This window comes from Lepidochelys kempii, chromosome 1, assembly GCF_965140285.1.
Source record: "Lepidochelys kempii isolate rLepKem1 chromosome 1, rLepKem1.hap1, whole genome shotgun sequence".
NCBI classification, from domain to species: Eukaryota; Metazoa; Chordata; order Testudines; family Cheloniidae; genus Lepidochelys; species Lepidochelys kempii.
Genome location: NC_136380.1, coordinates 255119303 through 255142024, shown reverse-complemented (window position 1 = coordinate 255142024; position 22722 = coordinate 255119303). Strand labels below are relative to the sequence as shown.

General features: G+C 45.2%; 2 protein-coding genes across 5 annotated transcripts in view; one reads left to right on the top strand and one right to left on the bottom strand.

Annotated features, from left to right (window-relative positions):
* The first annotated feature begins 6863 nt into the window (after window positions 1-6863).
* PRDM4 (PR/SET domain 4) overlaps window positions 6864-22722 on the top strand; it is a 33742-nt gene continuing 17883 nt past the window's right edge. For 2 of the 4 annotated variants that reach the window (XR_012156231.2, XM_073324558.2), the window contains exons 1-6: window positions 6864-6946; window positions 9592-9725; window positions 11604-11789; window positions 13213-14007; window positions 17226-17375; window positions 20105-20244. Coding sequence is in view for 3 of the 4 variants with exons in the window: in XM_073324558.2 (XP_073180659.1) it covers window positions 6864-6946; window positions 9592-9725; window positions 11604-11789; window positions 13213-14007; window positions 17226-17375; window positions 20105-20244 (1488 nt within the window). In the remaining variant the exon portion in view is untranslated. Of the gene's footprint in view, window positions 6947-6989; window positions 7318-9591; window positions 9726-11603; window positions 11790-13212; window positions 14008-17225; window positions 17376-20104; window positions 20245-22722 lie in introns of those variants that run through there. The other 2 variants (XM_073324571.2, XM_073324581.2) reach the window with 2 other exon arrangements.
* Window positions 13213-22722, bottom strand: part of PWP1 (PWP1 homolog, endonuclein) — a 62151-nt gene continuing 52641 nt past the window's right edge. Inside the window, exon 15 of the mRNA XM_073324604.2 lies at window positions 13213-14333. Coding sequence (XP_073180705.1) covers window positions 14326-14333 — 8 coding nt within the window. The 3' untranslated portion in view covers window positions 13213-14325. The remainder of the gene's footprint in view (window positions 14334-22722) is intronic.

The window sequence follows — 22722 nt, the reverse complement described above, 5'->3', positions numbered from 1 at the left end:
ACAGGAGTTACAATTCAATGACTCCCTTGTACTTCACAAGTCCACAACAGGGGAACTGCTCAACTTTGCCTCAGCAATGCCCACCAGACAAGCCTAGACTTGTGTTATCCAAGCACATGGGCTGAGGATTTAAAATGGGGGACAGAGGCCACATGGTTTGTCCTGTCTCTTTCCCCACCTACGCCAAAGGCAATGAGAATGCTGGAGCTGAGGAGACTGGTCCCCAGGCTAACAGGGAGAGAGCCTGCAAATGAAAGACTGTACCCAACCTGCAGTATCCAGTGGGGTGAGAAAAACTGCTTAGTCCAGATATTACTTAGTCTAATAAGGTTGAGAATTTAGACTGTGTGATCTTTTATTTTCCTTTGGTAACTATTCTTTTTGCCACTTACAGTAATTTAAAACCTAGCTTTTGTAATCAATAAACTTATTCAAATGTTTATCCTTAGCAGTGAGTTTGACTGAAGTGCTTCGTAAATCCGCTTAGGTTACAAAGGCTGGTGTATTGATGAAGTGGCAAACCAATTAATAAACTTGCTTTACTCAAGAAAGGGTCTTGAGTAGTGTGGTCTTGAGCATGGTGTATTCCTGAGGTACAAGGCTGGGTGCTGGAGAGATTTGGCTGGTGCCTTTCTCTGTGTGATTCGTGAGTGGCTCTGGGAGCATTCATGCAATCTAGCTGGGTGTGGGGGTTGTACTGAGTGCTAACAGCACCTGGAGGGGTTTGCTGCTTGTCACCAGTAAGGCATTGTGGGAGACAACCCCAGATCAGTGAGTTAAGGGGGCACAGTGGTCTCACAGTCCCAGGTTGTACCCCGGGGATCCCATCACAGAGACATATTCCAAAGTTGCAGGGAGGACAAAGAGGACAGAAATCTGGGAAGTCGCCTGCCATTTTCCATGTATTGGAAGGAGTAATGTAGAAAAAGGTTCTTGGGGCTCTATTTAAAACTGGCATTACCTGCTTTACCAGAACACTTGCATGCTTGTAATTGTGCAGCTGAGTTTCTGCTGAGAAAGGTAAAAAGTAGTAGAGACGACCAGATGAACCATTACACAGTAAAAAAATGAGATCAAATAATCGAGCACAGAATCCTAAATCGCTTGCTACCAGGTTTTTCTGTCCCTGCAAGGTTCTTACACTGGCCTGCTAGTCTAAGTCTGTTTAGCACTATAGATATACCCAGCTATAAAGAGAGTTAGTTGTTCAATAAAGAACATGACAATCCCTGGAAAATGTAGAAGAGCTGGATGATGTCATTGTCTCAGCCATGAATGATGCTGAGAGATTATATCCTCCATTAAAAAGAATTGATGGGTTTGCAGTGAATGACTCTTCCAAATCATGAGGGTATTTTAGATTCACCGAAGCACTGATTTTTTAAGATCAAAAGGTGGGAGTGCAGACAGCAAGACACCATCAAGCCTCTTCCTGCACAGACATCCAAACATTTCTTTTGAACATTTAATGATGCCTCATTTGAGAGTCAGGCATGATCAGATTACAGATACATATAACCATGTTTCAGAGAACTGCTAACAGTTAACCATAGTACAAGGGAAGCTTGTGGATTGGTTTGAGCAGCATGTGTGATTTATATACATGAGTCCTGAGTGATTATGAGCTACAAGGCTATTCATATACATTAAGAGATTCTAATGCATGTGTAGCCTTAATCAGTGTTTCCCTGTGTGGTGTTTCATATGTTAGAAGAATACCATGTCTCAAGAGTATAACTAGAAAACCATGGACCTGTGATAAAAGCGCTGTGAAATATAACCCCCTGGTGACTATAGTCAAATTACAGGAGGTTATTTTGCCAGTTGGCTGTTGTATTTTTGCTATATTTTTTAATTATATAGGGAACAAATGATAGGCAACTGTGAGTGACAGAGCTAACATTTTAAGAAAGAGTTATTACTATTGTACCGTGCACAAAAGTGTGCAAAGTACCTTACAGTACCGATAAAGACATGGGCCCTTCCCTGAAGAGCCTGTAATCAGATGACAGAGCCAAATTTTTATATTCCAGACCCCAACATGAAAGTATTGCTTTGCACCTTGAAATCCCACCCTGCCCTTTTTAAAAAAAAATAAAAGTACTGTAGGGAATAACCATGCCCAGCCAAGGGACTAGAGAACTAATACCTTCTTTCCCATCTCTAATTTCTGTGACGGTATCACAATGTTACTTCACAAGCGTGATTTCATATTTTTGTATCTCACGTTCCACCAAAGAGATGACACCAGTTTTGCCAACTCCTGCAATTTTATCGGCAGGGAGGTCAGGGCGCAGAAGGGAGGTTGGGTGGCATGGGGCACAAGGCGTCATGGGGGAGGTCAGGTGGTGTGGGACTTGGTGGAGTGGTTGCATGGCACAGGGTGCAGGAGGGAGGTCAGGTTATGTGTAGTGCAGAGAGGAGGTTGGACAGCACAGGGCTTGGCAGGGAGATCAGGTTTTGTGGGGTGCAACAAAGAGGTCAAGGGGTGCAGCCAAGTAAGGTTTTGCAGAGTGCGGCGGAGAGGTCAGGCAGCACAGGACGTGGCAAGGAGGTTGGACAGGAAAGTTGCGGGGGAGGGAGAGTGGGATGTGGCGGGGAGGTTGGGTAGCATGGGGCCCAGGGTGTGGCGGGGAAGACAGGTTGTACAAAGTACAGCAGGGAGGTCAGGTGGCATGGTCACAGCTGGGAGGTCATGCGGGGCATGGTGGAGTGGAGCAGGCTGCAGGTGGGCAGTTGGTCAGGTGGTACAGGGTGCATCTGGGTGGGGCGCAGTGGGGAGGATGTGCAGGGCACGATGCGGCTCTGAGGTCAATGGGTTGCAGGATGTGGCAGGGAGGTGATGCAGGATGCGATGGTCAGGACGCAGTGGAATAGTCGCTGATGCAAAGCGCAGTGGGGAGGTTGGGAGGGGCAGAGAGGTCGGCTTGTGTGTGGTGGGGCAGTCAATGGCACAGGGCATGACAGGGATTTCAGGATGCAGCAAGGATGTCGGGTTGTGTGGGGTGTGGTGGGTAGGTTGGGCGCAGCAAGGTGGTTGGGTTGCACAGGGAGGGGAGGCTGGGTGGGGCAGGATGGGATATAAGGGGGAGGCTGGGTTATGTGGGATGTGGAGGGGAGGTTGGTGACACAACAGGCTGGTCATACAGGATGTGGTGAATTATTGGTAGCGCAGGACATGGCAGGGAGGTCATGTGGGGTGTGACAGGGCAGTCAGTGGCAGTCAGTCAGGGGTGCAGTGGGAAGGTTGGTAGCGTGGGGTGGTGGGTGGTGCAGGGCGCGGCAGGGAGGTCGGTCGTGTGGGGCAGTGGGTGGTGCGGGGCACAGCGGGGAGGTTTGTGGCGTGGGGTGGTGGGTGGCGCAGAGGGGAGGTTGGTAGCGCAGGGCGGTGGCTGGTGCGGGGTGCGGTGAGGAGGTCGGTAGTGCGGGCCGGTGGGTGGCACGGTGCGTGGTGGGGAGGTTGAGAGTGTGGGTTGGTGGGTGGTGCAGGGTGGTGGGGAGGTTGGTAGCGCAGGTGGTGGGTGGGACGGGGCGTAGCAGGGAGGTCGGCATCACGGGGCGGTTGGTGGTGCGGGGCGCGGCGGGGAGGTCAGTAGTGTGGGGCGGTAGGTGGCACAGGGCGGTGGGGAGGTTCGTAGCGCAGGGTGGTTGGAGGTGCGGAGGGGAGGTCGGTAGTACAGGGTGGCGGGTGGTGCAGGGTGCGGTGAGGAGGTCGGTAGTGTGGGATGGTGGGTGGCACAGTGGGGAGGTTGGTAGCGAGGGGCAGTGGGTGGAGCGGGACGGTGGGTGGTGCAGGGCACTACCCACCTCCCCGCCGCGCCCCACGCCACCCACCAGCCCGTGCTACCGACCTCTCTCCTGTTTAGAGATAGAATAAAAAGCCATTACATTTATGGCTTTTTAACGTCTTTTGAAGATTCTGCAGCTTGTACTAGCGCTTTAGTTGGAGTAGATGGCCTCTGCAGTGTGTATAGGAGAGATTAGGGTTACACTTTTCTCTGAGCAAAGCTTGTGCTCCACCATGTCTTCCAGAGAAGTTTGTAGCTCCATCAAATGCACAAGCAGTCATCTGTTTGGGGTTCAATTTACAAGCATTTAACTCTTCTAAGATGTCACAGGTGCAGCTGATGTGTCTTCTATAACCTGAACATCTAGAATGCATCTACTGGCCTACTACGGACATCAAGATAACATATGCAATGACTTAATACTTGATGCTTATTTGCATTGGTGCATTCATCAGCCATGTATGCATATATTTTGAATATGGTGAGAGAATTCTTCACTTTTTCAACTGTTGAGTCTTTCACTATTGCACTGCATGCTTCTGGAGAGTCAGCTGAGTTTTTTCAGAAAGATAGCGAGCATTTGCCAGTCTTGTTCGAAACCAGTGTCCAATTTCAGGATTAACAAGTGACAATGCACTTAACATTGGCCTCCAGTTTGTAGTATGTGGTATCTCTTGCTTAAATAGAAAGTATGATGCAACCGCCATGTTGGTTACATAAACTGAGTTGTGTCTCCAGCGTTCTTAACAGCCTCATTAAGTTCTTCTAAAATTGGCTTTGACAGTGACTGGCTTATAAGGCTTTCTGCATGTTGATGCAGTCCAGAGGCATGGTGTTTTTCAGCCTTTTCATATAAGTTGTCAGTATTGGTTTATCCGATCTGTCTGGCAAACCAAGCTCCTCCACTTTTACTATATAAATTCATGATGCGCCCACATCTTGAATACTGCGCACAATTTTGGTCACCCCATCTCAAAAAAGATATATTGGAATTGGACAAGGGACAGAGAAGGGCAACAAAAATGATTAGGGGTATGGAACAGATTCCATATGAGGAGAGATTAAAAAGACTGGAACTTTTCACCTTGGAAAAGAGACTACTAAGAGGGGATATGATAGAGGCTTATAAAATCTTGACTAGTGTGGAGAAAATGAATAAGGAAATGTTATTTACCCCTTCACTTAACACAAGAACCAGGGGTCACCCACTGAAATTAATAGGCAGCAAGTTTAAAACAAACGAAAGGAAGTATTTCTTCACACAATGTACAGTCACCCGTGGAACTTTTTGCCAGGGATGTTGTGAAGGCCAAAATTATAACAGAGTTCAAAAAATAACTAGATAAATTCATGGAGGTTAGGTCCATCAATGGCTATTAGCCAGGTTGGGCAGGGATGCAACACCATGCTGTGAGTGTCCCTAGCCTCTGTTCATCAGAAGTTGGGAGTGGATGACGGGATGGATCACTCGATGATTCCCTGTTCTGTTGATTCCCTCTGAAGAACCTGTAATAGTCACTGTTGGAAGACAGGATACTGGGATAGGTGGACCATTGGTCTGACCCAATATGGCCATTCTTACATAAAAAATAATTATAATAAAAACCTTTAGGACAGAAACTCCCCAAGATAATGACCTCTTGAGATAGTGATGATGTGAGATAATGACCTTGGTAAATAATACATTTTAAAAATCTTGGCGTACTAGGAAATGTATATTTATATAAGTTTCCCAGTCACAAATCCAGCATTCTGGAGCGAAGTCACTAAAACATAGTCCAATGCTCTGGCCACTGTTGTTTGTCGTGCCTCCATTTACTCTACCGCTCCATTCCCAATGGCTCTGTACTGTCACCTTCTGCTGCCACCTGCCACTGTGACCTCTGCAAGTCGGTCTCTTGAGGTTCCACCCAGCTCTCGGTGATTTCAGCTCACAGTGGGGGAACCTCGCTGCTAGGGCAGGCTGGGCTGTCTGTTCCACAGAAACACTGTCCCACAGCAGGTCTAAGCACTTAGACCTGGTTACCACTGATTTCAGCTCTAGTGGTCACTTAACAAACCAAAAGACTCTCTATGAAGCCTAATCAGCTCTCTCTCTAAACAGGAGAGAGAGGCAGGTCAAATAGTGCCTGTGACTCTTAGGGAGAGCCACCACCAAACAAAACACCTGTACCCCACCCTCTCTCTCTCTGCACTAGGATCTGGCATCCAAACCTCCTGTGTAGGGAGTGCCGTTCAGTTGAGGGTGATCAGGGCTTAGTTTGTAATGAAAGAGGTGCCGGGCCTCAAGCAAGTTTGTTACTTTCATAACTGATGTGACAAGCCCAGAGGTCCCAGGGCTATGAACTGCCATGCCTACAGGTGCCAGGGCTCAGCCCTGGCAAGCCCTAGCACAAATTAAGCACTGAGGGAGACCCCCTCATGCAGGCAGACTAAGCACAGTTCTGCTGCCCTGTACTCATACAATAAGGATAACAACATTTCATGACCCCCACATTTAATACTTAAGCGGTTTGTAACCAACACCAGCCAAAATTGATCACTTGGGCAGCAGGACGCCGTCCGCAGGATACCTAGGCAGAGTAGGTGTGTGCCTGTAAATGCAGCCTGGTCCTGAAGCCTTTCCCCCCACCCCTGGCTCATCACTAGCTGTCCAGGGAGAGCTCCTTCAGACCTGGCTTATAAATAATAATTTGAAATTAGTGGGTAGGCCAATATAGCGGAAACAAATGTGCTGACATTGCCATAAATAACGGCTGTGTGAGGAAGCTAGTCTTTGTTCAGACTTTTCAAACCCCTTGTGCGTTCTCAGGTACAAGTATTGTCCCATATACTGGGTATGCTTTTAAAGTGCGGATTTTAGTTTCCATTTCAATTCAAATTTCCAGCCCACAACTAAATGGGCAGCATTGCATGTAACGGGGGGGGAGGGGGTTGGGGCAATCCCCGGACTGGAGACTCACTGGGGCGGAGACAGCGGCGGGAGGCGAGCTCAGGGCAGCGTTGGAAGGGGGACAGCGGGGGGCTGCGGGAAGCGCGGCGGTGGGCGCGCGGCCCCGGCGTGGGGAGGTGGCGATGCGACGGGAAGAGCAGCGGTGGGGACGCCGGGGGGAGGTGGCGGCGCTGTGCGAAGCGCGGCGGTGCCGACGCGGCGGGAGGTGGGTGCCCGGCGGGAAGAGCCCCGCGCGGCAGCGCTTCCTGGATGCCGCGGCCGGACAAAGCCGAAGCGGCGCCGCGGGCCGAGGCCGGCGGGTTCTCGGCCTGTGCCGGCGTCCGGCCCCCTCCCCGCGGCGGGGCTCGCGCCGCTCGGCCGCCCGCTGTCTCCCCGCCCGGCCCATGAGGCCGCTGGGGCTCTGGCCGGGGCTGGGCGGCCGCTCGCTGCCGGGGGCGGCGGCTCCCCGAGAGCGCGGCCCGGGAGCCCGGCGGATGCCCGAGCGGGGAGCGGCTCCCGGCGGGAGGGCGGGGGCTGAGGGGCCCGATGCTGCGGCTGCCTGCGGGAGACGCCCGGCCCGAGGCCCGAGCACCCCAGGTGAGCGGCGGCGGCGGCGGCGGGGCCCCGGGGAGTGTGACCGGGCCCGCTGTGCCGGGAGCGCGGGGGGGAGCCGCCCAGCCTCGCCCCCTTCCTCGCCGGCCGTGCGGCCCGCACCCCGGCCCGGCTCTCCGGGCGGCCCCTGGTCCTGCGGGATCCGAGCCGGCCGCCGCCGCCTCCCTGTTGGCGGCCCGGCCGCCTGCAGGTGTCCGTTTCCTGGGCCGCGCCGCGGGGCGAAAGCCCTGGCCGATCGGGCGCGGAAGTCCCAGACCGCGGCGGAGAGACTCGAGGCGTTGAAAGTCGCCCGTAAAACTCGCTGTTTAGCCGTGCCCTGGTTTATAGCTTCGGAGCTAGACCTCAGCCCTGCCCTGGTGTCCTGCACCTGGTGGTGCCGGCTGCTGGGCGAGCCTCCCCTTCGGGGGCTTTCCGCAGCCACTTGAGCTGCGGGGAGGGGGATGGAGGAGCAGGAGCTCCTGGGATGGGAGCATCCCTGGGCAGACTTCCTCAGCAGCATCAAAGCAAGAAAAGAGCCCTGGTCCATGGAAAGTCAGTGTGGGAAGTGCAAGCACGTGCATATGTTTGGTCAGGATCAGCACTTGAATCCCCAAACTGAAAACTTGGTCATGGGCGGGTGTGTGGATTTGAACTTTGAATGACAAGGAAAATGTGCGTTAACCTACCTGGATTTGAAATTTTGTTGGCTACTTCTGCAAAATAGTTTTCCTTCCAATTGTCTAAGCGAATTAAATGCTGGTGATCTGCGCTGGATTGAAAGTCTTGAGCTTGGTTTGTCAACATAAGTAGGTAAAATAGGCAGTGACAATCCAAATTGCTGCCCTCAATCCTGCCAAGTATATGTCTATTCTGTTTTGGAAGGGACCCCTAAATGGGGTGAGAGAGAGTTTAGTTTTAGTATCCATGTTTGAACTAGTCCTTGACTTCTGCTGAGACTGTCAACTAGGGTGTAGTGTGATGTGTACACATGTCCATTAAGTGTACTGGCTTGAATACCAATTAATTACTCGCAGAACAGCCATCCTGTGGAAGTGACTTTGTCGCTACTTTCCAGGGTCATAGTGGACCCAGGGCTTGTCTACACTGGCACTTTACAGTGCTGCAACTTTCTCGCTCAGGGGTGTGAAAAAACACCTCCCTGAATGCAGCAAGTTTCAGTGCTGTAAAGCGCCAGTGTAGATAATGCTACAGTGCTAGGTGCCGCGCCCCTCGTGGAGGTGGTTTTTTTGCGGTTTTTTAACATGGCTTATGTAGTCGCAGCATAGCGACTACACAAGCCATGTTAAAGCGCTGCCACTGTAGACTAGCCCTTAGTGAGTTGAAGGTTCTATACCTAGTTGAGAGACAAGGTGGGTGAAGTAATATCATTTATTGGACCAGCTTCTGTTGGTGAAAGAGCCAAGCTTTCAGATTACACAGAGCTCTTCCTTAGGACCTGAGGAAGACCTCTATATCTCCAAAGCTTGTCACTTACACCAACGGTCCAATAAAAGATATTACCTCACCCAGCTTGTCTCTTGAATATCCTGGGACCAACGCAGTTATAACAACAGTGCAAACAACTATTACCGGTTGAGTCATCTGTTCCACCCAAGAAAGATTTAGTTTGATTCTGCCTTTAAAAAATGAGTTTAAATCCATAAACCATAAAAATCAAAATGCCTGTGTGCTGTTGTTCAACTTCTAATATAAACAATCCAGCTACTGACAGTATAGAAGGAACTAATACAGCTATTTGTAATTATGGTGACAGTCTTGTAAAGATATATTTACAGAATCTAGATCACAGTAAAGTGTTTTGAGTCTTGAGAGGTCTTTTCTAGCTTGTGGTTTATTTAAAAAATGAAATCAAATAGCTCCCCTCAAAAGACAAATCTGACAAATCCTAAAAATGGAGACATAAAGCAGATCTCCTTTCTTTTGTACTATAGGGACTGGATATTTCAGCATAAGAGTATGTACAATTACTTTTCATTCAGCAATATTGTTCAATACTTGGGCAGCAGGGAATGAGCTGAGATCTCATTTTTGTCTGTTAGTGTTGATTTTTGTTTCATTTTATCTAATTTGATCAACGTTAGATATATGTTATCTACAAAAATTATGTGTGCCATTTGATAATGGGGGAAAACTATATTGTCTGCTTAGATTAGTGAGGTGGACATTTTGATTAGTGGACATATGTTGTATACAAATCTTATTTTTCTAGGACTGAACAAACTTAAGAATGATATTCTTTTTGTTTGTTTGTTTTTGTAGGATGAATGAAATGAACCTGAGTTCGGTAGGGATGGACCAGCTGACCTCATCCTCTGTGAGCAATGCCCTGCCTGTCTCAGGAAGTCACTTGGGACTGACTGCATCACCCACTCACAATGCCATACCGGCACCAGGTAACTTGGAGAGTTGCAAGAAGGGCTGATGATACTTGTCACTTGCTATGGATTTGCATTTTGCATAACAGTTGAAAACCAAAGTAGCATAAGTGTGAAGTGCTCATAGCTGGATAGTGGCATCTGGGTTTGTCCTCTGAAGGCTGGAGTCCTCAGGGGGGTGAAATGAGCAGATTTGACATTTGATCTCATGGTTGTAAACCACACTGTGGGATGAAGAGACACCTGAAAGTTGTTGCTTGTGTAGACAAGGCAAAAGCAGTGCTTTCTGTGGCAAGAATGGATGTGTCCCACACAGTTCCTGCCAAAGTTCCTTTTTCTTTTAATAGGGTATTAATGAGCTACCTGTCTCTTTCTCTCCTTTTGTGCTGCATTCATCATTGTGGTGTTTGAGTCCCTCGAAATAAGAACTGCTGCTGAGAAATCTGCCCCAGACTATGTAAAAGCCACACTCAGATTATATTAAATGATAAAACACACCTCTTTTCCTGACAAAGTTTTCAGGAAGTTGCACAGAAGTGTCCATTACAAGTGAAAACATAAAACAGAGAATGAGACAGTATATAAAAATGCAGCCATAGGGCAGGAGGCCCAGCTAGACCTTAGCAGAACCCCAGATTCTAGAAGAAATGATATGTCTTCTGGGGATACTCCACCTGCCTCAGCCACTTGGGAAATGGAGCATGACTTCCCAAGGTAGAACCAGCCCCTGGGAGCAGCAGCAAGGCAAGGTAGGCCCAGCTAGGACTCCATGCCCTCAGTGCCTGCACAGTCCCTTGACCCCAGCAGTGTCAGTGGACTGCTTTTTACAACTTGAACCCTGGACAGTTTCTGTCTTCTGATCAGTTGTTTGCCCCAGCATTCTCACAGTCCGTCCAGTGTCAGTCTTATCTCCCATGCCCTCCATAGTCCTGTACATCCTTCTCTCTCTCTTCTCCCCTTCCGTCTTTTTTTACCTTCTCCTTTTGCTGTTTATTCCATTCATTCTCCCCCTTTGCCCCATCCCAGCCCCATAATAAAATTAATAAACAAAGTTCTGTACTAAAGAAAATGATACACAATTTAAAGAAACTTGAAATGACATTTTCTTAATTAACCAAAAACTTTCAAATATGTTAAACAAAAAAGCTCTAACTGCTAACCATAAATACAGCCATAATACTTGCACGTACTTGTATCTTAATAAATCAGTAAAAATTATATGCTGGGAGTTCACCTGGAATAAAAATCTGCAGTTACAGGGAAAAGGCAGATGTAGAACATGCTTTAGGAAACACTGGGTTCTGTTTATCCCTCAGATTGCTCCTGGCAACATTCTAAATATGCACATGAAAGCTGAGACGTTTCATTGTACTAACTAGGGGAAACCCCTATAGTAGAGAACATGTAAATTCACATAGCTCAGTGCAGTGTGTGTGGTTTTGGCTGCATAACTCACAGATTCCAAGGACAGAAGGGACCATTGTGATAATCTAGTTTGGCCTAACTCAGGTGATAGAACTTCCCCAAAATAAGTCCTAAAGCATATCTTTTAGCAAAACATCCAATCTTGATTTTAAAATTGGCAGTAATGTCACCATTATCCTTGGAAAATTGGTCCAATGGTTAAGTACCCTCACTGTTAAAAATGTATGACTTATTTCCACTCTGAATGTGTCTTGCTTCAGCTTCCAGCCATTGGATCGGGTTATACCTTTGTCAGCTAGATTGAAGAGCCCATTATGAAATATTTGTTCCCCAGTTAACGGTAATGGGAATTTTGACTATATTCCTACACTGCACTAAACCCGTAAGACTTTAGTAAACGTTTGTCTTGGTTACATGTTCATTAAACTTACATAGTTCCACTGAATTTTAATGGACATTTTCTTCTTGCAGGCTTGCCAGTTGCAATTCCAAACTTGGGCCCCTCCTTGAGTTCCTTGCCCTCTGCCCTATCTCTAATGCTCCCAATGGGTATTGGGGATCGAGGAGTGATGTGTGGTATACCAGAGAGAAACTACACCCTACCTCCACCACCTTATCCTCACCTGGAGAGCAGCTACTTCAGACACATTCTACCTGGTAAGTAGTATAGCTCTGAAGATTGAAGTTGAGATAGGTGCTGTTACAGAACACCTGAAGAGCTACGTAGCTTTTTTTCCCCTTCTGTGCATACTTAAAGACTGTGAAAGAATACTCTGCATGGCATTCCTTATGACAAATTCCCTGGATTCTTCCTCAAGTCTAATATATCTATTCTACATCTATATAAAGTGCAGAAAATTACCATGTTATTTAATGCAATGCCCTTCCATTGGAGAGGTGGTGAGGTTCTGGAGGTTGCCTTGGCCGTTTTCTCCCCTATTTTCTGCACGGGCTGTGGGGAGGGCATGGGGTAAAGGGCCGCTGCCCCTTTCCCGAAAGCTGTGCCCCACCTCCTTCCCCTTAACAGAGTGCTGAAGGACTGTGCTCCCTCTGTTTTGCTGAGGCTTCCCAGCTTTTCACAGGCCTCAGCATGGTGACCATATACAGAATGGTGACCCTAAACAGCCAGCACAGGTGCTGGCCTCCTGTCCCTACAGTGCACCATTGGCCTCTCTCCTGAGACTATATGCGAGGGTGCTGGGTGGCTGGTGCTGATGGGCAGGTGCACTAGGATTCAGGTCCTTATATCGGGCTGTCAGTCCCTAGCGCAAAAAGGTTTAGGGTTGCTGAAGAAGTGGTGACTTAGCCCTTAGGGAAAAGAGCAAATGCCTTCATATTACACTTGAATGATGCTCTCCCAGCTGATCCAGGAGTTGAATAGATGGGTTCTGGAGGAAGAACTGTAGCCAGACATATTGGCTGATACAAATGATTGAAACAAGTGTATAAAATATATATTTTAAAATAAATGGGTAAATCCTGAAGGAGTTCCTCCAGTTTCTTTAATCCTAACAGAAGTATATTGGCATCATCACATAATATGAAATGTGCAGTTCCACTAGCAATCTTTTGAAGACTTCATTGAGATGTTCTTTTGTATAAGAAAGCAAAGCATACTTATACCCAAATTGCCATGTAAACTCTTTCTGACTCCTTGTACTATGAAGTCTGGGTCAGATGTTGCCAGAGTCTCAGCAATCCTGAGTTTATCAGATTAATAGAGCATTTGCTTTGGTGGGTGGAAAAGAGCAAAGGTGATTCATCATAATTTTACGAATTTAAACTGCACCTATATTGCCACTGGGAAAGGTTTATGGTGGTCGCATATTTCTTTGTGATTGGGATGTTTCAGAATTGCCAAGAGTTTGTATTTGTAAGACTTACCTGAGTCTTGTCTTAACTTAATTGAAAATAAATGGGAATGTTTAAAGGAAACTGCAGATAGACTCATAAAGAGATCTTAATAAAGTGTGATTAAATGGATTGCAGTTGTGGATTGTTTATTACTGTTTGAAAATTGATATTGTAAACTCACCTTCTCTTCTTTTTTTCCTTTTCTCCACCTCTTCCGTTTCATCAGGTATTTTATCTTATTTAGCTGACAGACCTCCACCTCAGTACATCCACCCCAACACTATAAATGTCGATAGCAATCCAGCTTTATCTGTCTCCAATAATCCTTCAGCCCTAGATCCCTTCCAACCCAGTGGAACTGTGGGCCTGGAACCAGGGATTGTCTCCATGGACTCTCGTGCAGTGAACACACATAGTGCTCAAAGCCTACATCCTAGTGACAGCCATGAGGTAGCACTGGATACCACAATCGCTATGGAGAGTGTTTCGAGGGTAACCAGTCCAATATCTACTGATGGGATGACTGAGGAGCTTACGATGGATGATGTAGCTGGGGATCATTCACAAATCCCAAATGGCTCCCGGAATCATGCACCATTAGCTGTAGACACGGTAGGCAGTAACTTGGCTTCAGATGCAGTGGGTCATAGTGGTGTCATACCCATTCATGGTAACACTTTGGAGATTCCTGTTGTCATGGAGCCTGACCACATTGCAGGCCGGGTAAGCGGTATATCGGACAGCACACTAAATGACTCCATACATACCGTGGCCATGAGCACCAACTCTGTAAGCGTGGCGCTCTCTACCTCACACAACCTAACTTCCCTGGAATCTGTCTCCTTGCATGAAGTGGGCCTCAGTCTCGAGCCTGTGGCTGTGTCTTCCATAAACCAGGAAGTAGCCATGGGGCCAGGCCATGTGGATGTGTCTTCAGACAGTCTTGCCTTTGTACCATCATCTCTGCAAATGGAAGACTCCAATTCAAACAAGGAGAATATGGCTACCTTGTTTACCATATGTGAGTGTGCCAGTGTGCTTGCTTCTACCTCTGGGTAGCATTTATCATGTAACTGTTATAAGGGGTGCGAATATCAAGACTATTGCAGCGAGCCTTATAGACGTCTTTTAGTGGGGGTGGGGAATCCGTTAAGACCATTAAACAAACCCAAAAAAGCAGAAAAATTTACAGTTGAGGATGATTAAACCTCCAACAACTAGGTATAATGGGTCACCGTTTTAACATCATTCTGTTGTATCTGTCTTCTCACTTTGCCTGGAGGTTGGAATCTTAATCATTATCCTGTGAACTTTTTGGCTTTTGTGGATTTCTTGACCTTTAATGTCCTTTAAGAAAGAAATTTATTGCATGAATTTTTTAATTTGACAAGTTTTAATTACATCACATGTATATATCCATGATTATAACATAGAATGATTTGTAAAGAGCCATGAGAAATGAGGCACTCAACAGAAAATCCAGAAAGGAGGGGAAGGGACGTTCTTTTAACTTTTCCAATGACTCCTATAAAAGAGTTTTTGTGTTTTGAGGCTAACTGATCTTTCAAGAGGAGGAGTTCGGGACTTGCTCTAGAGCCTGTCATCCCTCCTGGACTACCTGAAGGGTAGTGCATGAGATTATCACAAAGTTCATTTCCTGTGGCAGAGATCTGTGTCTGTCTAGTACTTCCACCACCTGTCTGTCTGGCTTGCTGCCACTTAACTGTGAGGCTGGATTTTAATATGAAGGCCTTTAAATTTCAGCATCATGGTCATTATCTGGTTTTCATCTTTCTCTGTCCTACTACATCCCATCAGAATCCCCGATCGACTAGTCAAGCATTTGAAGAAGAAACACATTTAGTTTAAAAATCTCCACATTTTGCATGATTTTATGTGCATGTAGAGATTTTTTTAATCTGATCTCTCTGATATCAAATGATTGTAAGGACTTGACAAAGCATAAATTGATGGCATTGCAGAATGCTACTCTTGTGTGTCTACACTACTCAAAAGAAGTATGCTCTTATTTCGGGTTAGCTAACCTGGGATTGAAACAGTGGTGTAGACACAGCAACTGTTTTTAACGGGGATTAGCAGCTTGTTATGGGCTTTAACTTGAGCTGTTAACCTCAATTAAAAGCAGAGTTGCTGTGTCTAAACTGCTGTTTCAACCCCAATTAGGTAATGCAGGTTAGCTAATCCAGATTAAGAGCACACCTTTTTTTGGCAGTGTAGACATATGTTTTATCGTAAAAAATAACTTTTCAGCTGAAAGCTTTCATTTTGGCTTTTCATTTTACTTCTTAATAAAATGAGTTTGTGGCCAGATACATGAAAGTAAGGATGGAAGAGATTTTTTTCCAGTTACTTCAAGCGGATTTCTTTTCCGTGGTTACTGTGGAAGATTGGTGCCTCTTTTCAGTGCCTCCATTTTACAAATAGGGAAAATAGAAAGCACACACCAAGGCTAATAACTACTCACATATCTTGAGGCTAAAATTATTATTTGTAAAATACTTTGAGATTCTCTAGATAGGAGTACTAATGTTCAGATAAAGTATGGGCAATGAATTTTCTCATCCATTCCACTACAAGATGTAGATGTCCAATTGTGGGGTTTTTTTAAGTTAATGATGCCATTCTAAGTGTTGTATTTTCATTCATTTCCACACTATCTTTCAGTTGTTGAACTAGGGGCTATTTCACGTTATCAACCTGTTACTGCAATTGCTCTAAACATGAGAATCATCCTTATGCATTAATCCATTCTAATGTCAGCCCTACACACTCATCCATCCAGCAATGGATGTGGATGTGATCATATAGTCATTCAATATGTATTTCATACAGGGTCACGTTATGACACCATTATTCATTTTGGGGGCAGACCATCAGCTGGTATAAATTGTCATAGCTCTGTTGACTTTATGAGAGCTGTGACAGGTTATACCAGCTGATCACCTGCCACACTGAATATACCTAATACCACCATTAGTCCTCCTGGAGTTGGTGAGACCACTTGGGGAGATACCACTCGCTCTGAGTAAGGGTATTGCAATTTGACCCATAACACATTAATTCCAGGATGCACACACAAATCTGCCATTGTTTAATTTTTATGTAGCATCTTTCCAGGTGAAGAGATGAGGTATTATGGAGGGGTGAGGATTGTCAGCTCTGTTCATAATGAAGTAGAGCAGCAAACTCTTTATGTGACAGTCAGTCATAGTGTAAAATACTTCTCCTGATTGTATTTAAAGTGGATGGAAATAATTTTCAATAGTGTTCTATAGAGATTTATGTTTAGTGACAGCTATTGGAAATTACTCCACTGAGCACTCTTGGGAACAAATTTCCATTCCTTTCACTGGCATTCCATAAATTCAATTTTAGTGATAGACTTCACACAGTATAAGTATATACGAATAAGTTCCTCTACAGGGGTTTCAGTTTCTGCTGGAAATAAGGTGTTCATCTTAGACAGGAAGCTTAAAAAAAAAACCCTTTAAGATGGTGGTGAAATGGAAGAATCCTGAAGTCTTAGCCTCCCTTCACTAAAAAATTCTACACACATGAGCAGTCTACATGTTACTTGTCAGATGTGCTGAATATGCAAGTCAGAAAGATGGCTAACTGCCAGTATTTTTTAACTGCCAGTAAATCTTACTCCACCTGTGATTTCAAATGAAGCTGTTTTTTCTACCACTTGGATCAGTACCAGTAAAAAGGATGCTGCAATAAGAACTCTGCTCCAGTTTTGCTGCTGATGCAGAAGGAAGAATAGACTTCCTTTTTCATACCCTGGATATGCAGGGATAAGGTTAGAAAAACTTGTTAAAGTCAGTAAAGTAGGTAGAGGCATCGCAAAGCAAATCTGTGTGGAGTAAGAAGGGGCCATTTTTATGTAGTAGCTCTTCTGACTAAAACAACATATTAATCTTAATGAGGTTAAAATCCAATGAAGCTGATGAGTTACCAGTCAGAAGAAGCCTGTAGTCTGATCCTGGTAGGATTTCTCCATTCCCAGCTGTGTCATAGATTTCTTATGTGACTTTGGACAAGGCCCTAATTTTTCTTGCTTCCATTCACCACCTATAAAAGGGGTATAATAGTACTTCCTCCCACCTTATGTGTGTCAGTGGGGCCTTGTGTCATTTGGGCCTTCTAGGTGTTACTGTAATACAAATAATAAATAATACCTCACTGAACTGTGTTGTCCTTTTTCTACACCCACAGGGTGCACGCTGTGTGACAAGGCCTACCCATCAGATTGCCCAGATCATGGGCCAGTAACCTTCATTCCTGACACCCCAATAGAGAGCCGAGCCAGACTTTCTCTCCCAAAACAGCTTGTTCTCCGGCAGTCTATCATGGCACCTGAAGTAGGTAAGGAAGATCTATTTATCATATATCTCTACAGAGCAGTAAAACAAACCCCAGTGATATTAATATAGTTATGGAACACAGTTGGAAAGGGTCTACACATTAAGAAGGTGACTCCAGAGGTGTTCCCCTCAGACAGTCACCATGATCACTTACAGTGCGCAAAGTGTTGGTCTGTGGCCATGTTTTTGGGCTTTGCCCAGACTAGGGTTTTAGGGTGGCTTATTAAATGTGTTAGCTAACACTGGATAGTGTTGTATAGACAAGGCAATGTGTATTTTATGATGTGCTAGACTGGTCGGATTGAAGGCTGGAGCAAAGCCTAAGCTTCAACTCACCCTGTTTAGCACATGTTAAAGTATATACTGCCTTGTCTGCACTAGACTTTTCGGACGTGTTTGCTAATGTGTTGTAACATACTTTTAATGTCTAGTCTAGCCAAAACGTTAGCGCAGGAAATTTATTTGTTTCTCTTTAGTAACCATTCAGCAATAAGTAGGTCCTGCAGTATTCCTGTCTAGGCAAAATATATTCTGTTTTCAATGCTGGAAATAGAAAAGGAGTACTTGTGGCATCTTAGAGACGAACCAATTTATTTGAGCATAAGTTTTCGTGAGCTACCGATGAAGTGAGCTGTAGCTCACGAAAGCTTATGCTCAAATAAATTGGTTCGTCTCTAAGGTGCCACACGTACTCCTTTTCTTTTTGTGAATACAGACTAACATGGCTGTTACTCTGAAATGCTGGAAATGTTGCATAGCCACAATAAGTGAAGTATACATGTAAAACATAACTTTAGACTTGCATATTTCATTCAAGAAGTATTTAGTCTCTTTTAGAAGAGATTGTTGATGTGTGGAAGAGTAAGGAGCCAGCATTTCTGAAAGAAGGCTCCATTCAGATCGAACAAGATCCAGGTGGTGTAAATCTCCATAGCTCCACTGAAGTCAAAGAAACTAGATGGACTTAAACCAGTTGAAGAACTGACATGTTCTCTTGACATGGTCAGTATTACCAATCCTTCCCTACCTTGAGTCTTCTTTTTTGAGGAAGATTATCAAAGAGATTGTGATGAGGCAGCTCTAGCAATAATGAGTCCTAACTTTCCTAACACCGGTCAGTTTGGTTTTAGACCTGAATATGGTATAGAGGTTGTACTAATTGTGTTGGAAGATTATCTCCTGGCAATGGATGAAGATCAGGTTTCCAATATGATGCCACGGTGCTAGACCTACTAGCAGCTTTAGTACTGTTGATGTGCCAGCAGACCCTAGCTGGGTTGATTGACTTGCTTTTGAGTCTGTGCAATCCATTTTTATTTTTGGGGAAGCCACCTGGGGTGTGGGAGGAGATAGTATTGGATGATTGCTCATCTGCTTTAAAAATTCTCTTTTAATGGATTTTATTAAGTTATCCTTCCTGTTTATTAGATAGTTAAGGGAGTCAGTGAAGCAGACTGGCTCTGTTACCTTCAGTATGTGGATTACACCCAGATTCAGGACTCCATGTCATCAAATCCAGACACTGCAGTTAAGTAACTTTCCCAGTGTCTGGCTGAAATTGGAGCTTGACGCTTAACTTAGATAAGATAGAGATACCAATTGTAGTTTAGGGGAAACAATCAGAAGGAACAGCGGAGTTGATATCTGACCACTATTCATCAGTTAGGGCTGGTCTACACTGGGAATTTATATCGGCATAGCTGTGTCTCAGAGGTGTGAAAAATCCACACTCCTGAGATACATCGCTATGCCGACCTTCCGATGTAGACGGCGCAAGGTCGACATAGCTACCGCCTCTTGGGGAAGTGGATTACCCGTGCTGATGAGAGAACCTCTCCTGTTGGTGTAGGTAGTGTCTACAAACAAGCGCTAGAGGCACAGCTGCAGTGGTTTAGTGTGGACATACCTTCAGGTTTGCAGTCTGGGGTCTTGCTGAATCCCTAGTTGCTTCTGGATGTTCTGGTAGTAGAATTGCTCAAGTGCCGTCTTTTCCATCTGCACTTGGCAGGTTGGTTGTGACCTTCCCTTTAGATGTGGACCTTGTTATTATAATCCATGTTTTTGTCACTTTAAGATTGGATTATTGCGCTGCACTCGCCCAGGGTCTGAAGACTAGTTGGAAACTTCAGCTAGAGAAGCTGGTTTGCATAGTGATGCTTCTTGTTGGGAACAGATTACCCTTGTGCTCTGTGAGCTTTCCGCTTTGCTCCTGGAAGCTATCAAATGTATTGGTGTGGGGCTATAAATATAAATGTTTAATAATAATAATCTGGATACAGGAATTTCTCTGCTCATCACAGAAATACATTTGCCTCTGATGAGAAATGCAGAATCTACTTAACGGTGCCCAGCAACAGTTCTGGCAATTCATGGGGATTAGGTAGGCTAAATTCATGGGAATTAGGTAGGTACTGAAATGATAATTTTCTGGTTCTGCAGAAAATGCAATAAAATTTTTAATGGGCATAAATGGTCAGGACCTTAGTTTTACAGCTCATCTGAAAGTAAATGACTTGCTTTAGAAGCCAAAAATAAATATTGTAATTAGAACAAATGGCTCACAGGGGCGTTATATGATGGTGGTGGCACTTGTTTCTATAATAATTGTATCCCATTTGTGGAATACAAGGTTTTATGGTCTGATGCCCAGGTATAACCCTCAGAACATTATCTCACAAACACTGCATCTTTTAGTTGTTTGACTTGTTGTTTAAATAATTGATTCTGCAGTCAGTGCCTTTCTGCTGATAGGTGTGTGGACTCGGGAGACCATTCCTGTGAGGACTTGCTTTGGACCTCTGATTGGGCAACAGAGTCACTCTTTGGAAGTAGCAGATTGGACAGACAAGACAACCAATCACATTTGGAAGGTCAGCGTATGTCAAGTCTCCCTAAATCTTATGTCAGTGTCAAAACTGACAGTTAGTGGTAGTTTTAACTGTGACTTGAATGCTCTCTTCTCTTTAACACCCCCCCAAATCAAGATGGTTTTTGTGGGGGGTATATGTATATCAGGGGTCAGCAACCTATGGCATGTATGCCAAAGGTGGCACGCAAGATGATTTTGAGTGGCACTCACACTGCCCGGGTCCTGGCCACCGGTCCCGGGGGCTCTGCTACCGTCCTGGGGTCCCAGATGCCGGTCCCATCCACTAGCCCCGCTCAGCCCGCTGCGGGTCCTGGCCACCAGTCCCGGGGGCTCTGTTGCCATCCTGGGGTCCCGGCCGCTGGCTCGGGGCTCTATACCTGCCCCCAGCTGTGGTCCACTGGCCCCAGCCTGGGGCAGTGAGGTGTGCGGATAGGCAAGAGGGGGTGCAGCTGAGCACCCCCACCTTAAAAATATTCCAGTAGAGTGGTGCTGGAACAATTTTTAAGTCCTGATTTGCTGCTTACATCACTATCACGTCACATGGAACAGCGCATTGCTTTTGACATTGTGTGTGCCATCCGTCGCGATTTTTTTTCCCACTGTAAGTTGAGGGGTACATGTGACAAAATGTCAGCTCCTAAGAAAGCAAAGTTAGATGTCCATTCATTCAGCCTTCTTGGACAGACATTGGATTTATTCAAAAGAAGGACCATGCTTGTATGTGCTTTCTGTTTGTCGCACATCAAGTGTTCGACATTTTCAAACGAAGCACGAGAGAACCTTTCTTGATGAAGCAGACAAGATTCAATCGATCAAAAAGGCGGTAGCAGGATATGAAAAGCAAAGCAGTGTTTTTAAAATGCTTAAGTGTAAGTTAAAATTGAGCCACAGAAGGAAGTTACAAGATTGCACAGTGCATTGCAAAAAACGGAAAGCCGTTTACAGATGGGGAATACATAAAAGAAGTTTTCCTCAGCAGTTCAGAGGTTTTGTTCAATGATTTGCCAAATAAAGATGCGTATCTAGAATAAAAGAACTGCCTGTCTCTGCCACACCAGTTGAGAGATGCGTAAGCAAAATGGCAGAAAACATTAACGAAAAGCAGACAACTGCATTAAAAGACACAGCAGTGTTTAGCGTTGTAGTTGATGAGAGCGTGGATATAAACAGTGTTCCACGTTTGGCAGTTGTTGCAAGATATTGTGCTTCCGGTGAAATCCAGGAGGAACTTTGTTGCCTAAAACCCCTGCATGGCGCAACAAAAGGGGAAGATATAGCAGAAACTTTTGTAAACCATTTTGAAGAATGAGGAGTTGACATCAGAAAAATATTTTGTGTGACAACAGATGGTGCTCCTTCCATGGTCGGAAAACAGAAGGGATTTGTAAAGTTACTTGAAGATCAAACTGGCCGCCCGACAGTCAAATTTCACTATATTATCCATCAAGAAATACTGTATGCTACAATTTCTAATTCAGAGCTTAATAATGTGATGAATACTGTGGTGCAAATTGTGAATGTCGTTGTTGCTCGACCTGCTTTGACTCTCAGACAGTTTCAAGAACTGCTAGAAGAGATGGACATCGCTTATAATGACATTCCACTTCACAGCAACATTTGGTGGCTAAGTTGTGGCAAGGTTTTGGTGTGCTTTGTAAACTGTTTTGATGCAATCAAGGCCTTTTTGTCGGAAAAATGACAAAACTACCCTGAACTGGATGATGACAAATGGCTGTGTAAGCTCATGTTTCTAACTGACATCACCTCTCACCTAAACTAACTCAACCTCCATCTCCAGGGCAAACGATTCTGGATCTTTATGAAACCTGGAAGGCATTTGTTGAATAACTAGCATTTTTTTCTCGGGATATTTGAACTTCGACTTTTCGCTACTTCCAACACATGAAAGAGCTATTGGCACGTTGCACTGTCAGTGTTGATGAGATTGGAATGTACATGCAAGAACTGGAATCATAATTTTCTGACAGATTTCTAGATTTCCAGCGATTTGGCTCAATGCTTTCTTTTCTAATTAAACCTGAAAAGTTCAATGAAAGCGACTTGGATTTGTCTGTATTTCAGTGGATGGGTGCTGAAGATTTCAAAATGCAGCTCATTCAGTTAAAATGCTCAGAATTGTGGGCATCAAAGTTTGGAGATCTGCGAAGTGCACTTAAAGCTACTGAGAGAGATCATGGGGCCTCTATTCTGACCTGCTGGACCTCACTGCCCGTGAAATTTAACTGTTTGAAGAAAATTGCGTTTGCAGTTCTTTCAGCATTTAGATCCACATACCTGTGTGAACAGGTATTTTCACACATGAAATCTGTCCTCTGTCCCTCTCGGAGCCAGTTAACAACTGATCACTCACAAGCCTGTGTGCAGCTTCAAGTATCCAAATACATGCCAGACATTGGAAAACTCAGCAAGGAAAAGATCACACTAAACTGATAAGATCTGCATTTTAATTTAATTTTAA